Raw genomic sequence first — 25,959 nt, forward strand, 5'->3', positions numbered from 1 at the left:
CTTCTTTACAAAAATTCTCTCATGATTCTTTTAATATATATTATATGGGGTCTATAGTGATGCTCCCTCTTTCTCCCAGTACCAGTGATTCGTGTTTTCTCTTTTGTCTTCAGTCTTGCTACAGGTGTATCCACGTCACGAAAGTTCTTTAAGAGCCAGCCTTAGTGTTATTTATTTTCTCTTGAGGTTTTTCAGTTTTTAATTTAATACTTGGTCTTTGTTATTACCTTCCTTCTCTATGCTTTGGGTTTATTTTTTTTTTAAAGATTTTATTTATTTAATTGACAGAGAGACAGCCAGCGAGAGAGGGAACACAAGCAGGGGGAGTGGGAGAGGAAGAAGCAGGCTCCCAGTGGAGGAGCCCGATGTGGGCCTCGATCCCAGAACGCCGGGATCACGCCCTGAGCCGAAGGCAGACGCTTAACCGCTGTGCCACCCAGGCGCCCCATGCTTTGGGTTTAATGTGCTCTTCTTTTCCTTGAGTTGTAGGATGGAAGCTTTATTGATTTGAGACATTTCTTGTTGTCTAATCTAAGCATTTAATACTAAAATTTTTCCTCTCAGGGCTGTTTTCTCTGCATCCCACTAATTCTGATATATTGTAATTTTTGTTCAGTTCAAAATATTCTCTAATATCCCTATGACTTCTTCTTTAACCTGTAAATTATTTTGACATATGTTGTTTACTTTCCAAGTAGTTGGACACTTTTCCAGATACCTTTCTGTTGTTGATTTTTGGTTTAATTCTACTGCGGTTAGAGAACATACTTTGTGTGACTATATTTCTTTTAAATACCTTATGGTTTAGTTTGTGGCCCAGAATCTGGTCTGTCCTGGTGAATGTTACATGTATTTCTGCTTTTTCTGAGTGGAGTATTCTGTGGATGCTAATTAGATGAAGTTGGTTGATAGTGTTGTTCTGGTCTCCTGTATCACATTACTCATTTTCTGTTTTTCTACTCGTTTCTGAGAGAAGAGTGGTGACATGTCCAAGTATAATTGTAGAATCATCTACCTCTTCTTTCAAATCTATCAAATTTTGCTTCCTGTATTTTTAACTTCTGTTGTTATGTGCATACATGTTTAGGATTGTTATGTCTTCTTGGTGAATTGACCCTTTTTTATCATCTTGTCATGTCCTTCTTTAGCTCTGATAATTTCTGTTCCTCTGAAGTCTTTTTCTGATGTGAATATAACCACTCCAGCTGTCTTTTTTCTTTTTAATGTTAATTATGGTAAAATACACATAACAAAAAAATTTCCCATCTTAATCATATTTAAGTGTCCAATTCAGAGGCATTAAGTACATTCACACTGTTGTGCAGCCGTCCCCACCATCCATCTCTGGAACTCTTTTCATCTTCCCAAACGGAGACTCTGTCCCCATCAAACACTCACTCCCCATCTCTCTTCCCCCACCCCTGGAACCCACCATCTATTTTCTGTCCCTATGAATCTGACTCCTCTTGGTATCTCCTATAAAAGTGGAATTACATAGTATTTGTCCTTTTGCAACTGGTTTATTTTACTTAGCGTAATGTCTTCAAGGTTCATCCATCTTACAGTGTGTGTTAGAATTTCCTTCCTTTTTAAGGCTGAATAATATTCCATTGTGTGCTTATATCATCCCTTTGTTTATCCATTCGTCCATTGATGGACACCTGGGTTGCTTCCACCTTTTGGTTATTGCAAATAACGCTGCTGTGAACATGATTGCACGAATATTTGTTGGATTCCCCATTTTCAGTTCTTTTCAGCGTATACCCAGAAGTTCTCTGAAGATATATACAGAGTCATCCCACTGTTGAAAAAATTGTGTATTTGTATGTGTTATATGTACACATAGTATGTTGATTTAGTACATATACTTGAATGTGCCTGGGGAAAATACAGAGGAATTCTCATACTTTCAAGTAGTGGTTACCGCTGCAAAGTGGGATTGAAGAGGGCATTTTTTTTTTTATCAATTTGTATGTTAAAAATAAAATTTAAGGTAATAATTTATCAGTATCAAGCCAGGCACTTTTTATACACTATCTTCGGTCTTTACATCCAACCTACAGGATAGGTGTTATTTTCATTTTGTAGATGAAACCCAGAGGGCTTAAGTACTTTACCTTAGGTCAAAAGGCTGGTTAGTAAACAGATGGCATGGAGGCTGAACTCAAGGCTGTGTGACTCTAAAATCCACGTTCTTTGTCCTTTCTAATGTGTCATTGTATTTGATCTATTGACTGAGTTTTATTTTAATTTTAAAAGATTTTTATTTATTTGGGGGGAGTGCAAGTGGGAGGAGGGAGAGAGGGACATGCAGACTCCATGCTGCTCGGGGAGCCTGATGCAGGGCTCCATCTCAGGACCCTGAGGTCATGACCTGAGCCGAAATCAAGAGACAGGGTCTTAACTGACTGAGCCACGCAGGCTCCCTTATTGACCAAATTTTAAATGGATTCAGGTAAAAAGAGGAACTATTTTGAGCATTTCTCATGGAAATTTGCTTTCTTTTCAGAATGGCTTTGGGACACACTCCTGGTTTCTCAGGAGAATCCCCAACTCCCAATACCCTTTGAGAAATGAATACGTGGGAGAGTTTGTAAATGGATATCGTCACGGCCATGGAAAGTTTTATTATGCCAGTGGAGCCATTTATGAGGGAGAATGGGTCTCCAATAAAAAACATGGCATGGTGAGTGCAGACGTGTGAAGAGCACATCTTATATATTTTGTAAAGCAACTGAAATACCATAAAAGGCAAGCATTCTCTGTCTGGTAAAATGCATAATCCATTTTTGCATAGGATAACTTACTGTTTTGTTAAGATGATTACATGAATTTAAAAACAATTTCCAACATATCAGAATCCTGTATGTTTAGAAGTTATATAGTTTATGTTATGTACACACGTGTGTGTGTTAGGGTGGTTTTGGTCACAAGTAACGGAAAATCTAGCTTAATCATCCACAACTGATAAAGAATAAGTGGGTTTCAGGGTTGGTTTGATTCAGCAACTCAGTGACGTCAGGAGTTTCCTTCCATCTACCCGCGATGTCTCCTACCGTGATGTCAGATTCACCCTTATGCTGCCCCTCCCTCATGACCACAAGATGGATGCTGTGGTTCCAGGCTTCACATCCACATGCCACACTAAGTAGAAGGAGAGAAGAAGCTCTTTTCTGAGAAGCTCTCCACAAATATCTTTAATTTAGTTGAGCTGACCTGGGTCATTTACTTACCTCTCCATCAGACAGACTACGGGCTTGGGTTAGACAAATACCAGAAGAGCCCCTATTCGGTGATGGGCCCTCGGCTGGTCACTAGCATAGTTTAATAAGACACCTTCTGTGACCTAGGAGTAGCTGGGGAGAGGTTGTGGAGCAGATCGAGGAGAAGGAAGAAGAAAGAGGATTTACACAGTGACTCGAGACTCTAGGAGCCTGATTCTGTGGGAGCTAAGTGCATGTCTTAAATCAAACAAAAACCTCCAAACCCTTGAAAATGGTATAGACGTAGATTCTCAGTGGTTTTCCTGAATTGTAAATCTGTCTGTCTGCAGGGCCGATTAACTTTCAAGAATGGCCGTGTGTATGATGGCTCGTTTTCCAATGACCACATAGTGGCGTTTCCAAATCTTGAAGTTGAGTTCTTAAGTCACCTGGACCTGTCTTCAGCATGTTCCTTTAAGAGCCGCTACCCCAGATCCTCCCCCAGTGCTGGTAAGGGGGTGCGCACTGGTCATTGCATGCAAATCAACTTCTATTATCAATGGACTCTACTCATCAAAATACAAAGAATACTTCAGAAACCGAAGTTTCCAGGGGAACCCGTAGTGGGTTTTCTGAATACTCTTTTTTTTTTTTTTAAGATTTTATTTATCTATTTGACAGAGAGAGACAGCCAGTGAGAGAGGGAATACAAGCAGGGGGAGTGGGAAAGGAAGAAGCAGGCTCCCAGCAGAGGAGCCTGATGTGGGGCTCGATCCCAGAAGGCTGGGATCACGCCCTGAGCTGAAGGCAGACGCTTAACGACTGAGCCATCCAGGCACCCCAGTTTTCTGAATACTCTTGTATCCCACTTGGGTGGAAAATCATTTCCACGTAACACTGAAAAAAAAATGTTGACTTCCAAAAGCATTTTCTTTTCTTTTCCCCAAAGCGTTTTAATTTACTGGTTGAAATGGTAACGTTGAAGACTTTTAACCTGGCTTTTCACAACGATCCCTTCTATTTGCCTTTATTTGCCAGAAATCATCAGAAAGCTGGATGGCAGTGAAAGTAATTCTGTGTTAGGGTCGAGCATTGAGCTGAATCTCAGTTTGTTGCTGAGTATGTATCCTGAGAAAGATCAAGCAGAGGAAAAGAAGCAGGTAAAAGCCTTTCGTATTGTTATACATTTATATTTTAGGCTTAAGTATTAACAGTTTCCCACGTTCTTGGGAAAATACAGCCGAGGGCGGGTGTCCTGTGTTGAGTGTCTTTTATAAGCCCCCAGATGCTTTGCACACCATCCCATTTAACTTGCAAGCCAACCCTAGTGAACATCCTTTGCGAGACAACAGAAGCCCAGACAGAGGGACTCAGGGAATTAACCAAGTTCAAGTTACCCTCACCCCCAGCTCCGCCTGAAGGCCAAGGCTGTGGCCACCCCAACCGTGAGGACATTAATTCTGTTGCGCGGTATCCCGGGCTGCTAGGATTGCAAAGAACTTTGAACTCCTAGAAATCAGTACAAATCTAGAAATCCTTAGAGACAGAGAAAATTACATGTACCCAGACTTCATTTGATTAACATCTGGAAAACCCCATCCGCCAAATTACACGTTAGTTTCACGATCCTTGCGTTGACTGGGGCTCGGTGGGATTCTTCCGTGAAAGCGTTGTTGAAGTTGAGGCGTGCAACGAGAGAACAACTGGTACCTCAAAATTGCGAGGCACGCGCCCCTTTGCTCTTCCTCTGTCCCGTCACCTCCGGCCCCAGTTCCGTGGGGCTCCAAAGTGGTGACTCTCCACCCCCATGCTCCTCTCTTCTTCTCCCGGCCAACGGTGTAACTCGGGCTCCTGGGATCGCTCACTTCATCTGCTGCCAGATTCTTGTTAAAAAAAAGGAACTTCGATGACTTTCTCTAGTTACAAAAATAGTACACAATACTTGTAGAAAATTTAGAAAATGCAGATGAGAAAAAGTAGAAGAGAATCTCCACCGAGACAAAGTCTGGTGACCATCTTTTCAGCTTTGTTCTGAGCAAACAGAACGGGAACATTCTTCTCATTTAATCTCTGTTTTTGTGTCTTTAATCATAGCTCTTCAGTGCCATTAAATACTCTCGTACAATATAATTTTTCTTATAGTATTTATTTATTTATTTATTTGGTTTACATATGTATCATTCGCTTTCCCCTTTGGGGTTCTTTCCATGTCAAAACAGGTAGGTCTTTAAAAAACTATGAATTTGGGGCACCGGGGTGGCTCAGTTCTTGGGCGTCTGCCTTCGGCTCAGGGTGTGATCCTGGAGTCCTGGGATCGAGAGCCCCACATCAGGCTCCTCCGCTGGGAGCCTGCTTCTTCCTCTCCCACTCCCCCTGCTTGTGTTCCCTCTCTCACTGGCTGTCTCTCTCTCTGTCAAATAAATAAATAAAATCTTAAAACAAAATAATAATAAGTTAAATAAAAATTTAAAAAAACTATGAATTAAAAAATGTATCTTAATTGTTTCATAATTGCAGAAGTGGCACAGGCTTTTTACAGAAAATCCAAACGTTACAGAAATAGGACCTAGAAAGTAAGAAAAAAAAAATTCTGTAACTCGACATTTCAGAAATGCCTCTAAACATGTTTAATGGCTATGTGGTATTTCATAATATGGACACTATTACAATCTAGTTGGAGAAACTTCTATTGTTTGCCTAACCTTTTGAGAGGACCTCAGACTGCCAGGAGAGCTGCTCGGGCCCGGGGTCTGCATCCCTGTCATGGGCTCCTCCGCGCACTAGCATCTCCCATCGCCACGGGACAGAGACCAAAGCCGAGACCCACGCCTCGCTGCCACTCTGAAACAAAGCCGTGGACTTTATTTGAATTTCACTTTTCCTCGCAATACCCCTTTTTCTGTCTCAGGACCCCACGTGGCACCTGGCGGTCCCATCTCTCTAATGTCCTCCATCTGCGATGGAACCTCCACCTTCATGGCCCTTCACGACCTCCAGAGTCCCGAGGGGCTGTGCACAAGCTCTGTTGGCCATCTGGCTCCGTCCTGTTCCATGCAGATGGTAGCTGTGCGTAGTCGGGACCTCCTGGGCTCTGACACCAGCCTGCCTCGCTGCCCGGCCCCGAGCAGTCCGCCTCCTCACCGTGTGCTCCCGTGATAATAACGGTGGGCACATGTGCAGAAAGCACTTTGCTCTGGGTGTGTTTCAAAATGCCTTTATTTTGCTAGATCTCCCCAACAGCCTACAGGGCTGGAACTGTGGTTGTCCCGCTTTGCCAAGGAGGGAGCTGGGGTGGAGTGTGGGGACAGCCTTTATCCAGGCTCCTGGCATTCCTGAAGCATCTCAACCTCTCTGCTCCCCCCACGCCAGCCTCCACTGGGGGGCCTGCTGTCCGTGAGGGGCTCATTTGTTCTGTGCTTCGAGGCTCAGTTCAAGTACAGTGTCCCCCAGGAAACTTCTTCCTTGGAACCCACCTCTCCCTCCTCCACAGCTCTGCTCTACCAGTGGTCCTTCCTTAGGGTGTCTACCAGGTTTTAAGCTTCATGAAGAAAATTCTGCATTCTTCTCTAGAACAAGGCTTTAGATAGGGCAGATTATACATGTTTATCCAATCGAATTGAATTTTAGAAAGTAGGCGTTAATGCTGAGAGGGACAGATGCCTGATGCAATGGCCCGGGGGGACTTTTCCATCTCCTTGGGGTCCCCAAACACCGTTGCTCACATTTCCTGAATATTTCATTTGGGAGGGCGAGGCACGGGGTAAGTGGTTTTGGAGAACAGGACACTGCATATGCTGCAGGGCTGCAAGTATGGGGAAGTCGAGGTGGCATCAGGGCAGTGAGGGTTGGGGAGAATTATAGAAGGTGACTGGGGACAGAGAGGGAGATTAGTCATGAGCCCGAGTATCGTCTACTTCAGACTTTCAGCAGGAAGCCTGACGTGAGCTGTCTGTCTTAAATCAACCAAGCCTGGGGTGCCGCGGTCAGCTAAGCGTCTGACTCTCCTTCTCAGCTCTGGTCTTGATCTCACGGTTGTGAGTTCAAGCCCCACATTGGGCTCCACACTGGGCACAGAGCCTACTAAACAACCAAGCATCCGAGGCTGGTTGAACCAACCTTGAATTCCCAGGATAAGCCCCGCTTGGTGTTGACGTATTGTCTTATGTATTGCTGGATTTCATATACTCCTATTTTGTTGGGGATTTGCGTGTCTGTCTTCATGAAAGATACAAGAGAATTTTATTGCTGCCCATTCAAATAGGATGCTACCACATAGCAGTACGAAAGCACTTTCATTGTACTAATAGCAGCATTTTTTTTTTTTTAGTAACAATAAATTTGTAAATGTTATTCAGAAATTGCATTTCAGGTGCACCTGTGTGGTGCAGTCATTAAGCATCTGCCTTCGGCTCAGGGCGTGATCCCGGCATTATGGGATCGAGCCCCACATCAGGCTCCTCCACTATGAGCCTGCTTCTTCCTCTCCCACTCCCCCTGCTTGTGTTTCCTCTCTCGCTGGCTGTCTCTATCTCTGTTGAATAAATTAATAAAATCTTAAAAAAAAAAGAAATTGCATTTCATTGACCGGGGGTTGAGTGGGAAGAATATGACATTTGTTGAGCTCATCCAGGGGTAAGAGGTAAATGCTATTACATCACATGTGTTGTCTCACTTAATTTACAAAACAGGTGTTGTTTCTTTTACTTTTGTTCTTATTAGGCAAGATAAAGATATGTGTGGTTTTCTCTTCGTAGCTAGAATATGCTGTCTTAAGAAATATTACAGAATTGAGAAGAATCTATAGCTTTTATAGCAGCCTAGGATGTGATCGCTCTCTGGATAACACCTTTCTGATGACGAAGCTTCACTTCTGGAGGTTTCTTAAAGACTGCAAATTTCATCACCATAACATAACTCTTGCTGATATGGACAGGATTTTAAGTAGTGAGTATTCCCGGTCCTTTGTGTCTTTTGGTTTATTTATTATTTTTTAAAGCTTGCATTTATTTATTTATTTATTTATTTATTTGAGAGAGAGCACAAGTGGGGGGGGGTTGCACAGGAGAAGGAGAAGCAGACTCCCTCAAGCCCAATGCAGGCCTTGATCCCAGGACCCCGAGATCATGACCTGAGCTGAAATCAGATGCCTAACCAATTGAGCCACCCAGGCGCCCCAACATCCTTTGGTTTAAAGAGTAGTATAACATCACATCACCATGAAAGCAGTCAAGAAATGGGGAGGGAGTGAGGAAGGCAAATGCTGGGAGCGGCATTCCAGAAATCAACACATGGTCAACTTCTCAAGGTGCTTAAAATGTACTTGAGACAATCCTGTGAAATAACAGCGGCAGTAAAAGACCGTCTACAGCAGGGCCGAATCCAGCCCCCTGTCTGTCCTTATAAATAAAGTTTTATTGGAACACAGCCATGCCCGTTTTCTCATGCACCGTCTGTGGCTGTTTGTGCCCGATGACACTAGAACTGAGGGGGTGTGGCAGAGACTGTGTAGCCTACGGAGTCTAAAATATGTGCTGCTAGCTCTTGACAGAGAAGTTCACCTGTCCCTGATCTACCGAACCCACTGAGACTGTGAGATCGGAAGCAGAAAGGATCAGGGAGGGCTTGGCGTGGTGGATAAATCACTTGAGGTTGTCTTGGGCATGGGCATGATTTCAAATGAGAAAGTTTATGCAATAAACAACAGCTTTGAAGGTTTTACTCCTTCCAGCTGAATTCCGGGAAGCAGGCCTTGAAAACCTCAAATTATCTACTCGAAACACAAAATATTAGAACTAGTACCTATTTACCTGAAATTCAAGTGTTTGACACTTAGACTTAGAAACCATTTAGAATTAGAATCATCAGTCAAATGTGGCTCAGACCACCTTGAAAAACACTGGCACAAGGTATCTTGTAAGTTTCTTGAAAAGTGACCAGATCGAGATCTTTCGAGCAGTACTTAAGTTTTAAGTGGATGTGTATACGCTGTTCACAATATTCACTAGAAAAAAAAAAGATATTCCGTGATACTTAGTTCTTTGAATTATATACCAGGAGCAAATAAAATAGAAGGCTTTGGAAAATATTAGGCAAGAATGACATCTTGATCTGAAACTAATGATACATTACACATTAATTAATTAAATTTAAATTTTAAAATTGTAAAAAAGATTGAAATCTTGGTATGTTGAAAGTAGGGTATTTTATGTGAATGTTACAAAGGGTAAATCTTAAAAGTCCTCATCACAGGAATAAAAGAAATTTTTGTAACTGTGTAGGTGAACAATGTCAATGAGACCTGTTGTGGCGGTCATTTTGAACATACAGTGAATCGTGTCACACACTTGAAACAAATACAATGTTATATGTCAATTATACCTCAATTAAAAAAATACTAGGCATCCTTTCCAATTTTCTTTATTTTAGCCAATAGTGACATTCCAGTTGAACAAATTCATTCTCCGTTTACAACAATACTTTTGAGAACATTTCTGAATTATCTCCTGCAGTTGGCTTACCACATCCATCACAGAAAATACCAGTAAGTACTACCCCGGAGCGCTGAGAGGGTGAGGCCGAGTCCATCACTGCAGTAGTCACAAGGCTAACTTTGCTACTTTCCTTCAACGTGCGTTATCACTTTGCATACTTCTGAAAGGAAGGACCAGAAACAAAAGCGTTTCACAAATATTAACCACAAAACCATGAGATACCAGATTAAAATGCAGAAGACCCTTCAAATGTGAGTCATGTTTCCATACTGAATGGTGTTCTCAGTGTTTTAGTCAGAGATGGTCAACACCAAGCCTTCCTTAGGGCAGAATTTCCCGTCTTTCTCAGAGAAAAATTGATACTATACCTTTTTTAAAGAAAAAACTTTTGATACAAAGTTAGTTTTACAGAAGTGTTGCCATGTTAGTACAGTGAGCTCCTATACGCTCGTCACTCAGCTTCCCTTAGCAGTAACATCTTACACAACCGGGTGCACTTAATAAAGTGAAGAAACGAACGTTGGTATAATACTGTGAATGAAATCACAGTCTTTATTAGGGTTTCTCAAGTTTTCCCATTGATGTTCCTTTTCTGTTCCGCGTTCTTTGCATTTCTTCGTCCTACCTCCTTAGTCCCTACAACCTGTGATGGTTTCTCGGACTTTTTCTTTTATGACCTTGACACTTTGGAAGACCATCGGTCACTTATTTTGCAAAGGATCCCTTGATTTTGGCCTGCTGATGTGTTTTCATCATTGCCCCGAGGCTTGGGTTTTGGGGAATACCACAGAGGCGGACTGCCCTTGGCATCACATCCCATCAGGGGAACGTGACACCGGACTGTCTTCTTGCTGCTGATGCTAACCCTGATCGCTCAGTTAAAGTGGCGGCGGTGCCCGGGATTCTCCACTGTAAACACACTGTTTCTCCCTTTCTGTGCTCTCGTTGTCTGAAGCAGACTACTAAGTCCACTCCACACTCAGGGAGAGGGAATTAGGTTCTAACTCCCAGACAGAGGGGTGACTAGACGTGTCTTGGCAGAGACAGAAGCCCATCGCTCTTTCTGTGTTTTACCAAACTGATGACCGAGAACATTCACCCAAATGCCTGCCGTGTAAAAGGTAAATATAAACCCAATAGCATTATATTTATGATCTTTTTTTCAAAATGTAGCTTTGTGATCATTTTTTGACAATTTATCTTTCCCTTATGTCTTTAGGCAGTTTATTCAGTGGGCAGCAGCGGACACTCTATTCCATGAATTACATCGACAAGTGCTGGGAGATTTATACAGTTTACTGCAGACCACACACAGCTCCTCCCCACGAGCCTTCCATGAAGATGCGACACTTCCTCTGGATGTTGAAAGTAACCACTCATGATTGAGACTGGTTTTGTATTAATTAGAATTTTGGTGTTTTTTTTTTTTTTTTTTGAGAGAGAGCAACTGCGCATGAGTGGGGGGAGGGGCAGAGGGAGAGGGAGAGGAAGAATCTCAACCAGACTCCACATTCAGCATGGAGCCCGACTCAGGGCTCAATCTCGTGACCCCAAGATCACGACCTGAGCCAAAATCAAGAGTCAGATGCTTAACTGACTGAGCCACCCAGATGCCCCAGCATTTGGTTTTCATTAAAGAAAGGCAAGGTATTGTAGCAATGATATACAAATAATGAGGTGAAGATCTGGGATGGATTTTCATAGCTGTTGAATGTTTGCTGAGCCTCTTTGGACAGAAGCGAGTAATTCCAGGATCTGTGACAGACCCAAGGCAGAGGGAGCAACTGGCTCCTTGTCCTTCCGAGTGAGGGGAGGGGCATGGGTAGCCGCAGTGCCTTTGTTAATGTGGAACTTGCCATATAAGAGAAGATGGGATGGTGAGGGAAGTGAATATCATTTAAAAAAATGACTGTTCATCAAAAAAGTAATTTAAAGAAGTTACTAGTTTATAAAATAGTGAGGACATCTAATTCATACAATATTCTTTACTCACTATTGGCAGTTTTTGTTTATCTATGGGAAGATAAAGTGAGAAGAGTCGAATACTAATAGGGAATAGAGTGCTTTTAAAAAGCCTAACAGGATCGTGTGTGTACAGAAAACACGGTCACCTAGTGTCTGCTACAGGAGAAGAGCTTGTTAGAAGTGTGAGTTTTGGGGGAGGAGTATTGTACAGCTGTTTATTTGTTCGCTTTCCTCCTTCTTCATGTCTCCGTATTGAAGAGACAAGGTCATCCGTCTGTCTAGATGGGCCAGACTTCCGGTTCGGGCTGGCGGCATCCTCCCAGAGCTCATTACCATGTTCTTCTTTTCCCTGTATCCCCACTAACGCGGTGCAGTTAGAGGCTTGTTTGGATTCCAGGTTTCTTCCCCTGACAAAGCCACAGGTGGTTCTGTGTACTTCCGTTGCATTGCCTTAGGAATGTTTCCGTTTAGTGATGTTGAGATGGACCAGCAGGTTCATACGGAGTGAGCACGATCTTTCCATTAGAACAGATGAACCTGGTTTGCACGGTGCTTAGGAGAGAGCAGAGGGTGGGCCAGTGAGAAGCCAGCCCCCGTGAGGTGCATGGTCACCTGATCCTTGTTTTCAGCAGCACTAACTTAGGGAGACTGTGTGTCCTGGACCAAATGCTCTCTGGTTCAGTATCTCTGAGAGCAAAGCTTCTGTTTGCAGCTTTGATGCAGACAGGGCCTTCTCGACAAGTCTTCCTGCGTTCAGCTCTCCCTGGAGCATAACTTTCCGAGGGGCCTCCTTCCTGAGTGCCTACAGCACCCTGACTCTGGAGTCCTCTAGCCAGCGTTTCCCCACCTGTGCAGCTGGGTTGATATCTCACATCTGGACCATCCATTCTCCCAACCCCTCTGTCCTGTGTTTATGCCTCTAAAGACACTTCTTTTTAGAGGGATTAGGGAAGGTCTAGAGAGGTAAATAGCAGTGTTAATCTAGAATGGTTTTCAAAAGGGTCAGTTTCAAAGATATTCATTTCTAGAACATCTCCTTTAAGTGTTACATGGATATAAATTAACATTAAAAATATGTAGCTATTTAGGGATGCCTGCGTGGCTATCAGTTTTGCATCTGCCTTCGGCTCAGGTCGTGATCTCAGGGTCCTGGGATTGAGCCCTGCGTCAGGCTCCCTGCTCAGCGGGGAGCTTGTTTCTCCCTCTCCTGCTCCCCCTGCTTGTGTTCTCTCTCTCTTTCAAATAAATAAATACAATCTTTTAAAAAATGTAGCTATTTGTAACACTAGGCCATTATGGTTTAATTGGTTGTTTCTCTTGCAGGACTTCAAAATGATAAATAAAGAATTAACAGCAACCAAATTTGTGGAGGTCATCGCAGAGGATAATCCTTTCATACAAGACGGCGTAGACAGCAATTTAGAATTTGAGGTTTGTAAAGAGGTGTGACAAATAGCACAGATACAATTTAGGCTGTTTGCCTGGGATACCGAGAACCAAGATTTGACCGAAAAGCATTCTAGCCCCAGTGCATAACTATGTGTACGTCTGTATGCATGTGTGTATTTACGCACGTGTGTATATCTGTGTGTGTCTGTATAGCTGTATCTCCTTGATTGTATTAGAAAACTGGAGTTCATAGAAAAAGGAATATTCCAGATGTCAGGAAATAACAAATGAAGTCAAAAGAATATTAAACTACAGTTGACCCTGAACAACGCCAGCGTTAGGAACATCGACACCCCCACTCAGCCAGAAATTCAGGTATAACTTCGACCCCCCAATACTTCACTACTCATAGCCTGCTGTTGACTGAAAGCCTTACTGATAACATAAACAGGCGATTAACACTCATTTTGTATTACATACTGTGTTCTTACAACAATAAAGTAAGCTAGAGACAAGAAAACATTAAGAAAATCATAAGGAAGAGAAAATATATTTACAGCACTGTCCTGTATGTATGGGAAAAAAATCTGCACATCAGTGGCCCCACGCAGTTCACACCCGTGTTGTTCAAGGGTCAACTGTACGACACTGTTTCTTGGATAACTGAGCAATTTAATACATGTTTATGTTTCTCTGGCTGACATGTCCTATACCTGTCAGACACTAATTGATCTCCTCCAGTGAATAGGTCTAAGTGTCTTCAGTTTTCAGCACTCCTTGCCGAGGGCCTCTGGGCAAGTTGGCCACCCCAGGCTCAGTCTTTTCTTCTGTAAACGGAAGTGGGGCAACTGGTTGGCCCCACTGTTTTTAGTATCTGCCAGACCTCCTGATTTCCTCCCCGCAGGCCCTGCTGCCAGGAGTCTACTCTTTGTCCCCGTGCTTTTGCCTCTTCTGGACAGGTCCTAAAGATGGGATCTGTGTGGCTCCTCCCACTTGGCTAAAACCATTTGCGTTCAGGTCACCAGTGACCCCATGATGACCCGCCCAGGGGGGCCTGCCATGGCACCTGAAAGGCCGTGTCTGCCACCTCAAACACGTTCTTCCCTCCATGTCCTTGGTCTTCCACTTCCCTCACTGCTGGTCCCTTTCCAACTTGTTTGCTGGTTTCTCCTTTTCTGCCACACTCGTCCTGTCCAAGTGCTCTAGGCTCCAGCCGGGGCCCCCTTCTCTAGCTGTGCTCACCCCTTGTCTCATAATCTTAAATGCCACCTTTCTGAGGACAAGGCCAGTGTTTGTATCTCCAACCCAAATCATGCTTTCCAGCTTGATGGCCTAGCCAGAGTGGCCCCTCAGGTTTCTCACAGCCCAGAATGTCCCACAGCCCAGACTGTCCCCCACCTGCGTACCTCAGCCTCCCGTGTGTGGAGGGAGGATGGCACCCTGCCCTTCAGTTGTCAGGCCCCGTCTCTGTCTCAACGACTCCTCTATCTCATACCCATATTCAGATCTTCAGGAGATCCTGTTGGGTCCACCTTCAAAGTATTTCTAGAATGTGGTGCCTCCTATCACACTGCTTCGTCTGGAAAGTGGCTCACCCATCCTCCTGATATGTCCCTTGTCTTCCTACCTCCCAGGGCGGCAGCCAGGTCATGTCACTCCCCTGCTCACACCCCCAGGCTTCCCATCTCACTCAGAGTGGAGGCCCTCAAGACATAGATGGCTCCACCTTTCTGAGTCCTTGTCTGACCACTGAGTCACACCTTCCTCCCTGCTGTCCGCGGAACGCAACTGTCACACTCCTATCTCAGAACATTTGAACTTGCTATGCCCCACTCTGCCATTTATTGTGGGGACTTAAATAACAGAAATGTAGTGGCTGCAGTTCTGAAAGCCAGAGTCAGAAATAAGGTAGAGCTGGTTCCTTCTGGGGCTGTGGAAAAGCTGTGCTCTGGGCCTCTCCTCTTGACTTGTAGGCATAGGCGGCCATCTTCTCCTCATGTCTCTTCACATTGTCTTCCTGCTATGGGTCTGTCTCTGTGAACCAATTTCCCTCTTATGAGGACAGTGGCCATGTTGGATTAGGGCCCACCCTAATGATCTCATTTTCACTTGATCTGTAAAGACATTATCACCAAGGTCACATTCTGAGGTGCTGGGGGTTAGGACTCCACCCCTTTTTTCGGAGACACAATTTGGCCCATAACAGCCTTTCCTTTTGTCCCCCCAAATTCATGTCTTTCGTATGTGTAAAATATATTCACCCCATCTCATCATCTCCCAAGGGCTGTCATTCCAGCGTCCACACTGAGTGAGCTTCCCACCTGCCTCTGTGCAGCCCCCACCTCACGACGCTTGTGAGTTCCTTCTGCTCTTATCCAAACTGTAAGAATAACTTCATCTTGAACAAAAACTTTAGGCTGTTTTTCTCAAGCTGACAGGCAAACTCATAAGCCGGGACACACACAGTAGGCTGGAACTGCAAATCTAAGGCACAATTTTTGTCCGCCTGACGTTGACAGGACCTCCACAGTGCCAGGTGGGGTCGTGTGCTTCAAAGTTTGCTCTCTGCTGGGAGAGGAAGAGTAGGAATGGCGTGAGCAGAAGAGCTAATAAGAGAACAAAACTCTTCTTGTAGGTCATGCTTCCAAAGTGGATGTTTGGCGTCACCTCAAGGCTGGTGACAATAGCTGCCTGGCTAGGGGCAGGGACCCACTGGCCTGTGCTTTTACTTAAGACAACAGCTACGAGTCCCAGCCACTAATGATCCAACATGTGGGATGACAGGCACTTTACACCGGTATTTCACCTGACCCTCATGACAGAGTATACGGTGCTGACCGCATCCTACTGGTGGAGAAACTGGCACTCCGCGTGATTCAACGAGCCAAGGGCAAAGCCTTTGGAGGAGGGGCTGGCATATGGGTAGGACACTTTGGGAGCTTGGCAGGTAGTGAGTGAGTGTTAGGTGGGGGGTCACAGGGAGAGTCAAATTTGGGCACAAGAAACAAAGTGCCCTATCTTTGAACTAAGCAAATGTCTCATTTACCAGCCTGACCCATCTTTGGGCAGGTGTCAGCAAACTGTTAGCTTAGGGGACACTGGGACTGCAGGGATGCTAAGCAGATCCTTGGGCAGCAGGCAGAGCCTGGCCTGGTGCCTCAGGTCAAATCAGTGAGCCTCTTCCAGCTCAGACTCAAAGGGCTCTGGGGTCAGGACCAACAGACATGACAGGTGGATGATCGAAGTCCAGGCAAGCTGTCCCCCCGCGCAGGTGCTGCCCCGGTAGAGGCAGGTCCGTGTGTTGGGTACACACAGCAGGGAGGGGCGTGGCTGCCAAGTGGGTAATTCCTGCACTTGTCACTTGGGTTCACAGGTGGGTTCACTTCTCTAAGTTGTTCGAGAAAAAAGGAAAGCCTTTTGAAAATGCTAATTAGCTAATATATTTCCAACAAAATAGCAAAATGGCTTATAAATCTAATAACAGAACACACGTAATCTTTTAAACGTTGTCATTTTTGTTTCAAATTGGTGTGTACCTATGATGCTTGAGCATTGAATGAGGTGGCATTCTCTGGAGACAGAAACGAACACCCAGTCGAGTTGCTGGTCCACCTCAGGCTGTGTCAGAATGAATAAGACCCTTTATATTTTCTTATGTTTCAGCTGGTTTTCCTGGAATTCTTTGAAGCTCTCTTAAGCTTTGCACTCATCTCTGTCACTGAACAAATGACTAAAGCCTATTTAAATTTGCCAAATGATGACCTGTCTGGAAACAAACATGGAAGCCCTTATACGACAAATCAGGTAAAGGTATCTTAGAATTTACAGAGCAAGAAATGGTTTCATTCTGGCATGGTTAAACCATATCAAAACTACCTTGGGCTTCTGTAACCCTTCAGGAAATAATTTAAGACTTAAGAAAAAAACTTAAGACTTCTTTTCACATTTTGAAAGGGTGTATTGTCTTTTTGGTCATGACCCAGGACGTACCCTCCTCGCCATAGTAGCGGAGATGTCCTAATGACGGTCAGAGTGCGTACCAACACACTGGGTGGACCAGGAGCCTTAGAACATCTGCGATATTTTGTTATGAAATGTTTCATTATGCTATCTAGTGTTTACAAGGGTAGAGAGCCTGTCCCAGAGTGAAGATGCTAAGAAACAGCTCCTGAGTGTACATGAGATGCTAGATGGTTCTCTTAGGATGGGGCCAGCTCACAGGACAGGCCTGCTGAGCACAAGTCTCCACTGCAAGACCTCAGTGGAGCAGGGGCAGTGTCAGCCACCCTCCTAAAGGATCTAGCTGCTGGGGCAAACTGACACAAACTAGTTTTGGGTGAGGTTTCAGGCTAAGTAGGTTTAGAGGATTTCTGATTTTCGGGCCATTCATTTGGACCCACAGGGAGAGTCTTGGGGGGCCAGTGGAACCTCACAGCTGGGAAACTCTTCAGACCTGCACATACAATGTCATTGTTTATTGTGTCAAGAGTGGCTCTTCCCACAAATCCCCTGATGTGGCGCCAAACTCCTCATGAGCTGAGAGCTTCATGTTCAAATTCACCTCACGGTTCACCCCACCAACCAGATATGCCTTGTCCGGGTTGAGGATATGACTGATGGCCTCTCCAGGTCATCTGGGAGCCTGATCATGGGCCATGTTCTGGAGCTTTGCTCTGAGGGAAATGAATGTCCACCCCGAATTCGTCCATGTTTTCATGGATGGCATCACATGGACTCTAATAGCCGAGTGTGAGCACCGTCTAGGGGTCATCCTCAGAAACTGATCATGTTCACTTCTGGTTTTTAATATGTCATTCTAAACGTCCAACAAGGCAAATCATATTCTATCCATACAATGGAGTATGACTCAGCAATGAAATAACTCATGATACAGGATACAAGGATGAATCAAAATAATTATGTTGGGTGAAAGAGGTCAGACAAAAAAAAGGTACAATTATATGAAATTCTAGAAAGTGCAAAGTAATCTGTAGTGACAGCAGATCAGTGATTGCCTAAGGATGAGGGTGGATTCCCAAGGGGCACAGGAAGCGAGCTTGGGGGTGATGGATATTCTCGCTACTTTGACTGAGGTGATTTTTTCACAGGTATAGACATGTCAAAAATCATCAAATAGTAAGTAAACTTTATGTGTAGCTTAACTGTAAATTATACTTGATTAAAATTGTGTGGGGGGGCACCTGGGTGGCTCATCGGTTTAGTGTCTGACTTTGGCTCAGGTCATGATCTTGGGATTCTGGGTCGAGCCCCGTGTCCTGCTCCCTGCTCAGTGGGGAGTCTGCTTCTCTCCCTCTCCTTCTGCCCCTCCCCCAGCTCGTGCTCTTGCTCTCGCAAATATTTTTAAATTTTTATTTATTGTTAAAGGTTTATTTATTTATTTATTTGAGAGAGAGAGAGAGAAGTGTTGGGCAACCTAACCCACTAAGCCACCCAGGTGCCCCAGTAAATAAAATCTTTTATTAAAAAAAAATCATGGGCGTGTCTCCATGAAAATCCCAAATCCTCTTATGTATTTGTCCTTGCTTAGAACCTCCAGAACAGGAGTTCGAGTATAGGAACAAGCCAGGAATCAGATCTGCAGGACGCCAGCACCAAGTCATCTTCAAGCAAGCTAGGACCCATGCTTGATCTTAGCAAAATAAGGAGATCAGAGGTTCGTATTTCAACCAACTACGTAACAATAGTTACCTGGTTGCAGTATCAACGAGCTTTGCGTACCTCCTGTGTGATCAGCACACTTCTGTGTGCTGGCGATCTGCAGAGAAGCAAAAACCTGTCCCCTCTCGGACTTCACATTCCAGGGAGGATGGGGAGACGAGTGGATGGCAGTGACAGCTCACACTCCGGGGTGTTTACCAGGTGTCACGCACTCGGCAGTAGGACCTCATTTAACACTCCAAACCACCTTCGGGTGCTGTTACTATCTCTAGGAGGGAGCTGAGGCACGAGAAGTTAGGTAGGCTGCCCACAGTCACGCCTCTAGTAAGCACTGGAGCTGGGGGTGCGTATGCAGCAGTCTGACTCCAGAATTTGCACCCGTTACCACAATGCTCCACTTCCTCACACTTACGAGGTGTAAGGGATGCAGTGAAAAGCAAGGCAGGCTGTGGAGTGACAGGATGAGGTAGTGACAGGTCTTCTGATGAAGTGACATTCAAGCACTCATGAAGTGGGGAAGCAACCATGGGATTATCTGGAGGAAGACTCTTCTGTGCCGAGACCCTGAGGTGGGGGCATGTTTGGGTTGTTGACAGACACGTGGCTCAGCAGGTGCAGCCACGTCGGAGTGGCCTGGGCACAGGAACTCCGTGGGGCAGTGGGGCCAGACCAGGAGAGCGCTGGCCACGGTGAGGACCCGGCTTCCTTCTGAGTGAGGAGGGAGGGCCCTGGCGCAGACGGTTAGTAGGCTCCCGGTGGCTTCACTGTTGACAAACCGGTAAGGCAGGTTTTGGAATCACAGGTCGGTTTGTTGAAGACTGCGGAGTTTGAGAAGGAAAGACGTGGCCAAGATGACTCTAAGCCTTTTGGCCTGAATGACTGGGAGATACGGTTGTCATTTACTGTGAAGGGAAGCCTGGGGTGGGGGACAGGAGTTAGGGGGCTGCTTTTGGACACGTTAAGCTTATGGTGTCTGATCAGACATCCAGGTGGTATAGACGGAGACACAAGCCTGGGGTTCAAGGGCGAGATCTCATTGGAGGCAGACACGTGGGTGTGAACAGCATATATCCACTAATTAATGCCGTTAATATCAGACCGTAGGTACATTTAACTGTATGTAGAAAACACTTTCCAACAGACCCAGGGAAGACTTTCAAATCTTTGGTTTCTTGGGAGGAGAGTTTTAGTGGATACAATAACTGTTATCCATTTCCTTAATTGTACAAATAGCAATATTTTATGCAAGTTAAACATAGTCAAAGATAGTCTCTTGCTTAAAGAGAATGGCCTCATTAATAACTTTCTAATTATTTATAATGTAGCAAGTTGGTTTTAGTCCACAATGATGCAGAAGTCATATTTTGCTTTATTTATTTATTTTTTAAATGTAAAAGCCCAAGATCAAGAAGTCTCTAAGTGATGAAAGGATTTCCAAAATGAACTTTAGATCTCCGGGAAAAGGGCTAACGTTTTTTTTATCTCAAAATGGTGAGTATTTTCATGACTGAATTCTAATGTTTGCACACTGTTGCTTTATAAATGATACGAGGTTTAGAAAAATGTACGACTATCTTTTAAAAATATAATTAGGCCTCTAGTACTATTTCCAATCCTGCCACCCACTTGATGGAGTTCACTTTCAAGGCATGATCTTGCTGCGATGGTTTTTTTTGGGTTTTTTTTGGGTCTTTGTTTTCGTATTTTTTTTTCCAGTTTCACTGAGGTGTAAGCGACTTTTAACCCGAGTCTCAGGTATATGGCATAGTACTTTGACATATATGTATTGTGAAATGATCACCACAGTATGATTTGCTAACATACATCATCTTCTATAGATAACCAAAAAACCATTTTTTTTCCTTTTGATGAGAACTCTTAGGATCTATGCTTAACAATTTTTGTCTATATCACACAGCAGCATCAACTATCGGCGTCACGCTGTAGATTACATCGCTAGTACTTCCTTATTTTACAACTGGAATTTCATAGTTTTTGACCACCTTCATCCAATCCCCCCAACCCCAACCCCAGCCTCCGGTAACCACAAATCTGGTCTCTTTTTTCATGAGTTTTTTTTTTTTGTTTAAAATTCTGCATATATTGGGGTGCCTGGGTGGCACAGCGGTTAAGCGTCTGCCTTCGGCTCAGGGCGTGATCCCGGCGTTCTGGGNTTGTTTAAAATTCTGCATATATTGGGGTGCCTGGGTGGCACAGTGGTTAAGCGTCTGCCTTCGGCTCAGGGCGTGATCCCGGCGTTCTGGGATCAAACCCCACATCAGGCTCCTCTGCTATGGGCCTGCTTCTTCCTCTCCCACTCCCCCTGACTGTGTTCCCTCTCTCGCTGGCTATCTCTCTCTCTGTCAAATAAATAAATAAAATCTTTAAAAAAAATAAAATAAAATTCTACATATAGTAAGATCATAGAGTGCTTGTCTTTCTCTGGCTGGCTTATTTCACTTAGCGTAATGCCCTCAAGGCCCGTCNTCTACATATAAGTAAGATCATAGAGTGCTTGTCTTTCTCTGGCTGGCTTATTTCACTTAGCGTAATGCCCTCAAGGCCCGTCCATGTTGTCACAAATGGCAGGGTTCCCCCCCCCCTTTTTTTAAAGATTTTATTTATTTATGTGACAGAGACAGCCAGCAAGAGAGGGAACACAAGCAGGGGGAGTGGGAGAGGAAGAAGCAGGCTCCCAGCAGAGGAACCCGATGTGGGACTCGATCCCAGAACACTGGGATCACACCCTGAGCCGAAGGCAGACGCTTAACGACTGCGCTACCCAGGCGCCCCAGGGTTTCCCCCTTTTTAACGGATGAATAAAGTTCCATTGTATATATGCCACAACTTCTTTATCCATCTATCCGTTGGACACTTAGGTTGTTTCCATGTCTTGACTGTTGTGGATGATACTACAATGATCGTGGGGGAGCAGACATCTCTTCCACAGTGTTTTTGTTTCCTTTGGATATATTTCCAGGAGTAGAATTGTTGGGTTATATGATACTTCTATTTTGAATTTGCTGAGGAACCTCCATACTGTTTCCCAGAGGGGCTGCACCAATTTACATTCCCCCCAACAGGGCAGGAGGGCTCCCCTTTCTCCACATCCTCACCAGCATTTATCATCTCTTGTCTTTTCGATGCTCACCATTCTGACAGGTGTGCAGTGATCTTTTTTCCCAACACCACTTATTGAAGAGACTATCTTCTCTCCATTGAACATTCTTGTCTTCCTTGTCAAGTACTGACTATACACATGGGTTTATTTCTGGGCTCTTGATTCTGTTCCCTTGGTCTTTGTGTCTGTTTTGATGCCAGTACCATACTGTTAACTTTTTATACTGTGTAGCAGAGCTTCAAGTCAGGAAGTATGATGCCTCCTGCTTAGTTCTTTCTCAGGATTGCTTTGGCTATCTGGGGTCTTTTGTGGTTCCATATACATTTTAGAGCTGTTTTTTCTACCTGTTAAAAATGCCATTGGAATCTTGATAGGGATTGCATCAAATCTATAAATGGCTCTTGGTAGTATTGACATCTTAACAATATTAAATTTTCCAATCCATGAATATGGGTTACCTTTCCATTTATTTTTGTCTTTTTCAATTTCCTTCCATCATGTCTTAAAGTACTCTGAGTAGAGATCTTTTACTTGTTGGCTAAATTTATTCCTAAGCATTTTATTGTGTTGATGATATTGTAAATGGGATCATTTTAATTCTTTTCCTGATAATTCATTGTTAGTGTATAGAAACCCTATTGATTTTTGTATGTTAATTTTATATCCTGCAACTTTCCTGCATTCATTGATTAGACCTATCAGTTTTTTCGTGGAGTATTCAGGATTTCCCACATATCAAATCATGTCATCTACAAATAGAGACAATTTTACCTCTTCCTTTCCAATTATGATATTTTTAATTTCTTTTTCTTGCCTAACTACTCTGGCTAGGTAGGAACTTCCAGTACTATGTTGAATAAAAGTGATGAGAGTGGATCCTTCTCTTGTTTCTGATCTTAGAGGTTAATTTTTTCAATCCTTCACTATTGAGTGTGATGTTAGCTGAGGGCTTGTAATACATAGCCCTTATTTTTTTAAAAAAGATTTATTTGAGAGAGAGCACAAACAGGGGGAGGGGCAGAGTGAGAGGGAGAGGGATAAGCAGACTCCCCACCAAGTGGGGAGCCCAATGTGGGGCTTGATCCCAGGTGCCTGAGATCATGACCTGAGCTGAAGTCGGACACCAACCAACCGAGCCACCCAGGAACCCCATATATAGTCTGTATTGTGTTGAGGTACATTCCTTCTATTCCTAATTTGTTAAGGTTTTTTTAATCATGAATGGATATAAAATTTTGTCAAATGATTTTTCTGTGTTTACAGAGATGATCATAAAATTTTTTCTTTGATTCTATTAATGTGATGTATCACATTGATCGATTGTATATGTTGAACCATCCTTGCCTCCCAGGGATAAATTCCAGTTGACCATGGTGAATGATCCCTTTAATATGCTGAATTTAGTATACTAGTACTTTATTAAATATTTTTGATCCTATATTCAAAAGGGATAGGAGCTCTTTTTGGGAAGAGTTAGAGAAGGATTTGCATTAATTTTTTTTTCCAAATGTTTGGTAAAGTTCAACAGTGAAACTATCTGGTCTTGGGGTTTTCTTTGCTGGGAGATTTTTGGTTACTAATTCAACCTTACTAGTTATTGGTCTGTTCAGATTTTCTATTTCTTCTTGATTCAGTCTTGGTAGGGTGTATGTTCCTAAGAATTTCTCCATTTCTTCTAGGTTGTCCAGTTTGTTGGTGTATAATTGTTCCTAGTAGCCTTTTATGATCTTTATATTTCTGTGGTATTAATCATAATGTTTGTTTTCATTTATAGTGTTGTTGATTTGGGTCCTCACTATTTTTTCCTTGGTTAGTCTAGCTAAAGGTGTCATTTTTTTTTCAAAGAATCAACTCTTAGTTTTGTTAATATTTTCTGTTTTCCTGTTCTCTGTTTTGTATATTTCTAATCTTTATTATTTCCATCCTTATGCAACTTTTGGATCTGGTTTCTGTTTCTAGTTCCCTAAGTCAGAGTTAGGTTAGTTTATTTGAATTCTTTGTTTCTTAATGTAGGTGTTTATTGCTATGAACTTCTTTCTTAGAACCACTTTTGCTGCATCCTGTAAGTTTTGGTATATTCTGTTTCTATTTTCGTCTCAAGATACTTTTATTTTTTTATTATGTTCAATTAGCCAACATAAAGTAAATTGTTTATGTACTGTTCAACGATTCATTAGTTGCACATAACACCCAGTGCTCATCATAACACGCGCCCTCCTTAACACCCATCACCCAGTTACCCTGCCCCCATCCCCCCTTCTGTAACCCTCAGTTTGTTTCCTGACACTTTTATTTTATTTATTTATTTATTTTTAAAGATTTTATTTATTTATTTGACACAGAGAGACAGCCAGCGAGAGAGGGAACACAAGCAGGGGGAGTGGGAGAGGAAGAAGCAGGCTCCCAGCAGAGGAGCCTGACGTGGTGCTCGATCCCAGAACGCCAGGATCACGCCCGGAGCTGAAGGCAGACGCTTAGCAACTGAGCCACACAGGCGCCCCAGTTTCCTGATACTTTTAAACTTCCCCTTTAATTTCTTCTTCGATCCATTGGTTGTTCAGGAGATAATTTCTATGTGTTTCCAGTTTTCCTCCTGTTACTGACTTCTATTTTATACTATACATTGTGGTCAGAGAAGATACTTGATAGGATTTCAATCTTGAATTTGCTAAGACTTGTTTTGTGGTCTAACATGTTGATCTATGCTAGAAAATGTTCCATGTGTGCTTGAAAAGAATGTGTATTCTGTTGTCAGAATGTTCTGTATATGTCTGTTAAGTCCATTTGGTCTATAGCATTGATCAAATCTGTTTCCTTATTATCTGTCTGGATGACCTATCCATTGTTGAAAGTGGGGTAGTAAAGTCTCCAGCTATTACTGTATTGCTTATTTCTCATTTTTGCTCTGTTAGCTTTTGCTTTATTTATTTAGGTACCTGAAGTAGGCTGCATAAATATAAATGTATCTTCTTGATGGATTAACTGCTTTATCATTATGTAATGACCTGGTCTCTTTTTACTGTTTTTAAAGTCTGTGTTGTCTGGGGATGCCGGGGTGGCTCAGCTGGTTAAGTGTCTGCCTTCAGCTCAAGTCATGATCTCAGGGTCCTGGGATTGAGTCCCACATCGGGCTCCTTGCTCAGTGGGGAGTCTGCTTCTCCATCTCACTCTGCCCTTCCCCCACTTGTTCTCTCTCTCAAATAAATATAATCTTTAAGAAAAAGTCCGTGTTGTCTGATATTAGTTACTCCTGCCTTTTTTTTAATTACCATTTGTTTGAAATATCTTTTCCACCCCTCCACTTTCAGTCTGTGTGTGTCTTTAAGGTTAAGTGAATTCTTATAGGCAGCTTATTCTTGGATCTTGTCTATTTATCCAATCAGCTATTCTATGCCTTTGATTGGAGAATTTAATCTTAATTTACACTTAAGGTAATTATTGATAGGTAAGGACTTACTGTTGCTCTTTTGTTAATTGTTTTCTGATTGTTTCGTAGAGCTACCATTCCTTGTTTTTTATACTGCTGCGTTTTTTCGTGTTTTGATGCCTTTGGTATCAGTATGCTCTGACTTTTAAAAATCATATCTTTTTGTGTTATTATTACAGAAATTTTCCCCTTGTGGGTACCATAAAGCTTATATAAAATGTCTTAAAATTGTAACACCCTGTTTTAAGCTAATAACTTCATTAGCGTTCTTAAATTTTACACTTCTCCCCCCCCCCATGTTTTAGGTTACTGATGTTACCATTTACATATTTTTTATATTCTGTAACTAACAACAGATAATTTTTTTAAACTTTTGAACTAGAGTTAAAGTGAATCACGCACCACCATTACCATATTACGGAATCTGACTATGTATTTACTATTACCAGTGGGTTTTACACTTCCGGCTTATGTTTTTATGATGCTAATTAGTATCCTTTAAGTTCTACTTAAAGCACTCTCTTAAGCATTTCCTGTAAGGCAGGTTTAGTGGTGATGAACTCCTTTTGTTTGTTCAGAGAAGCACCTCTTCTCCACTTCTGAAGGACAACTTTGCTGGGTATAATTCTTGGTTGACACGTTTTTTTCTTTCAATATTTGAATAGTTCATTTCACTCCCTCTTG

At 43.1% G+C, this 25,959-nt stretch overlaps 1 protein-coding gene across 1 annotated transcript in view; it reads left to right on the top strand.

Moving 5' to 3' along the window:
- LOC100478867 (radial spoke head 10 homolog B) overlaps positions 1–25,959 on the top strand; it is a 53,530-nt gene that overhangs the window by 18,317 nt on the left and 9,254 nt on the right. The window contains exons 8-18 of the mRNA XM_019808280.2: positions 2,510–2,686; positions 3,554–3,713; positions 4,242–4,363; positions 7,958–8,147; positions 9,630–9,744; positions 10,736–10,815; positions 10,914–11,062; positions 12,983–13,090; positions 16,712–16,852; positions 18,597–18,722; positions 20,125–20,218. Of these exons, the coding sequence (XP_019663839.1) occupies positions 2,510–2,686; positions 3,554–3,713; positions 4,242–4,363; positions 7,958–8,147; positions 9,630–9,744; positions 10,736–10,815; positions 10,914–11,062; positions 12,983–13,090; positions 16,712–16,852; positions 18,597–18,722; positions 20,125–20,218 (1,462 nt within the window). The remainder of the gene's footprint in view (positions 1–2,509; positions 2,687–3,553; positions 3,714–4,241; positions 4,364–7,957; positions 8,148–9,629; positions 9,745–10,735; positions 10,816–10,913; positions 11,063–12,982; positions 13,091–16,711; positions 16,853–18,596; positions 18,723–20,124; positions 20,219–25,959) is intronic.

Source organism: Ailuropoda melanoleuca, chromosome 10 (genome assembly GCF_002007445.2).
Source record: "Ailuropoda melanoleuca isolate Jingjing chromosome 10, ASM200744v2, whole genome shotgun sequence".
NCBI lineage: Eukaryota > Metazoa > Chordata > Mammalia > Carnivora > Ursidae > Ailuropoda > Ailuropoda melanoleuca.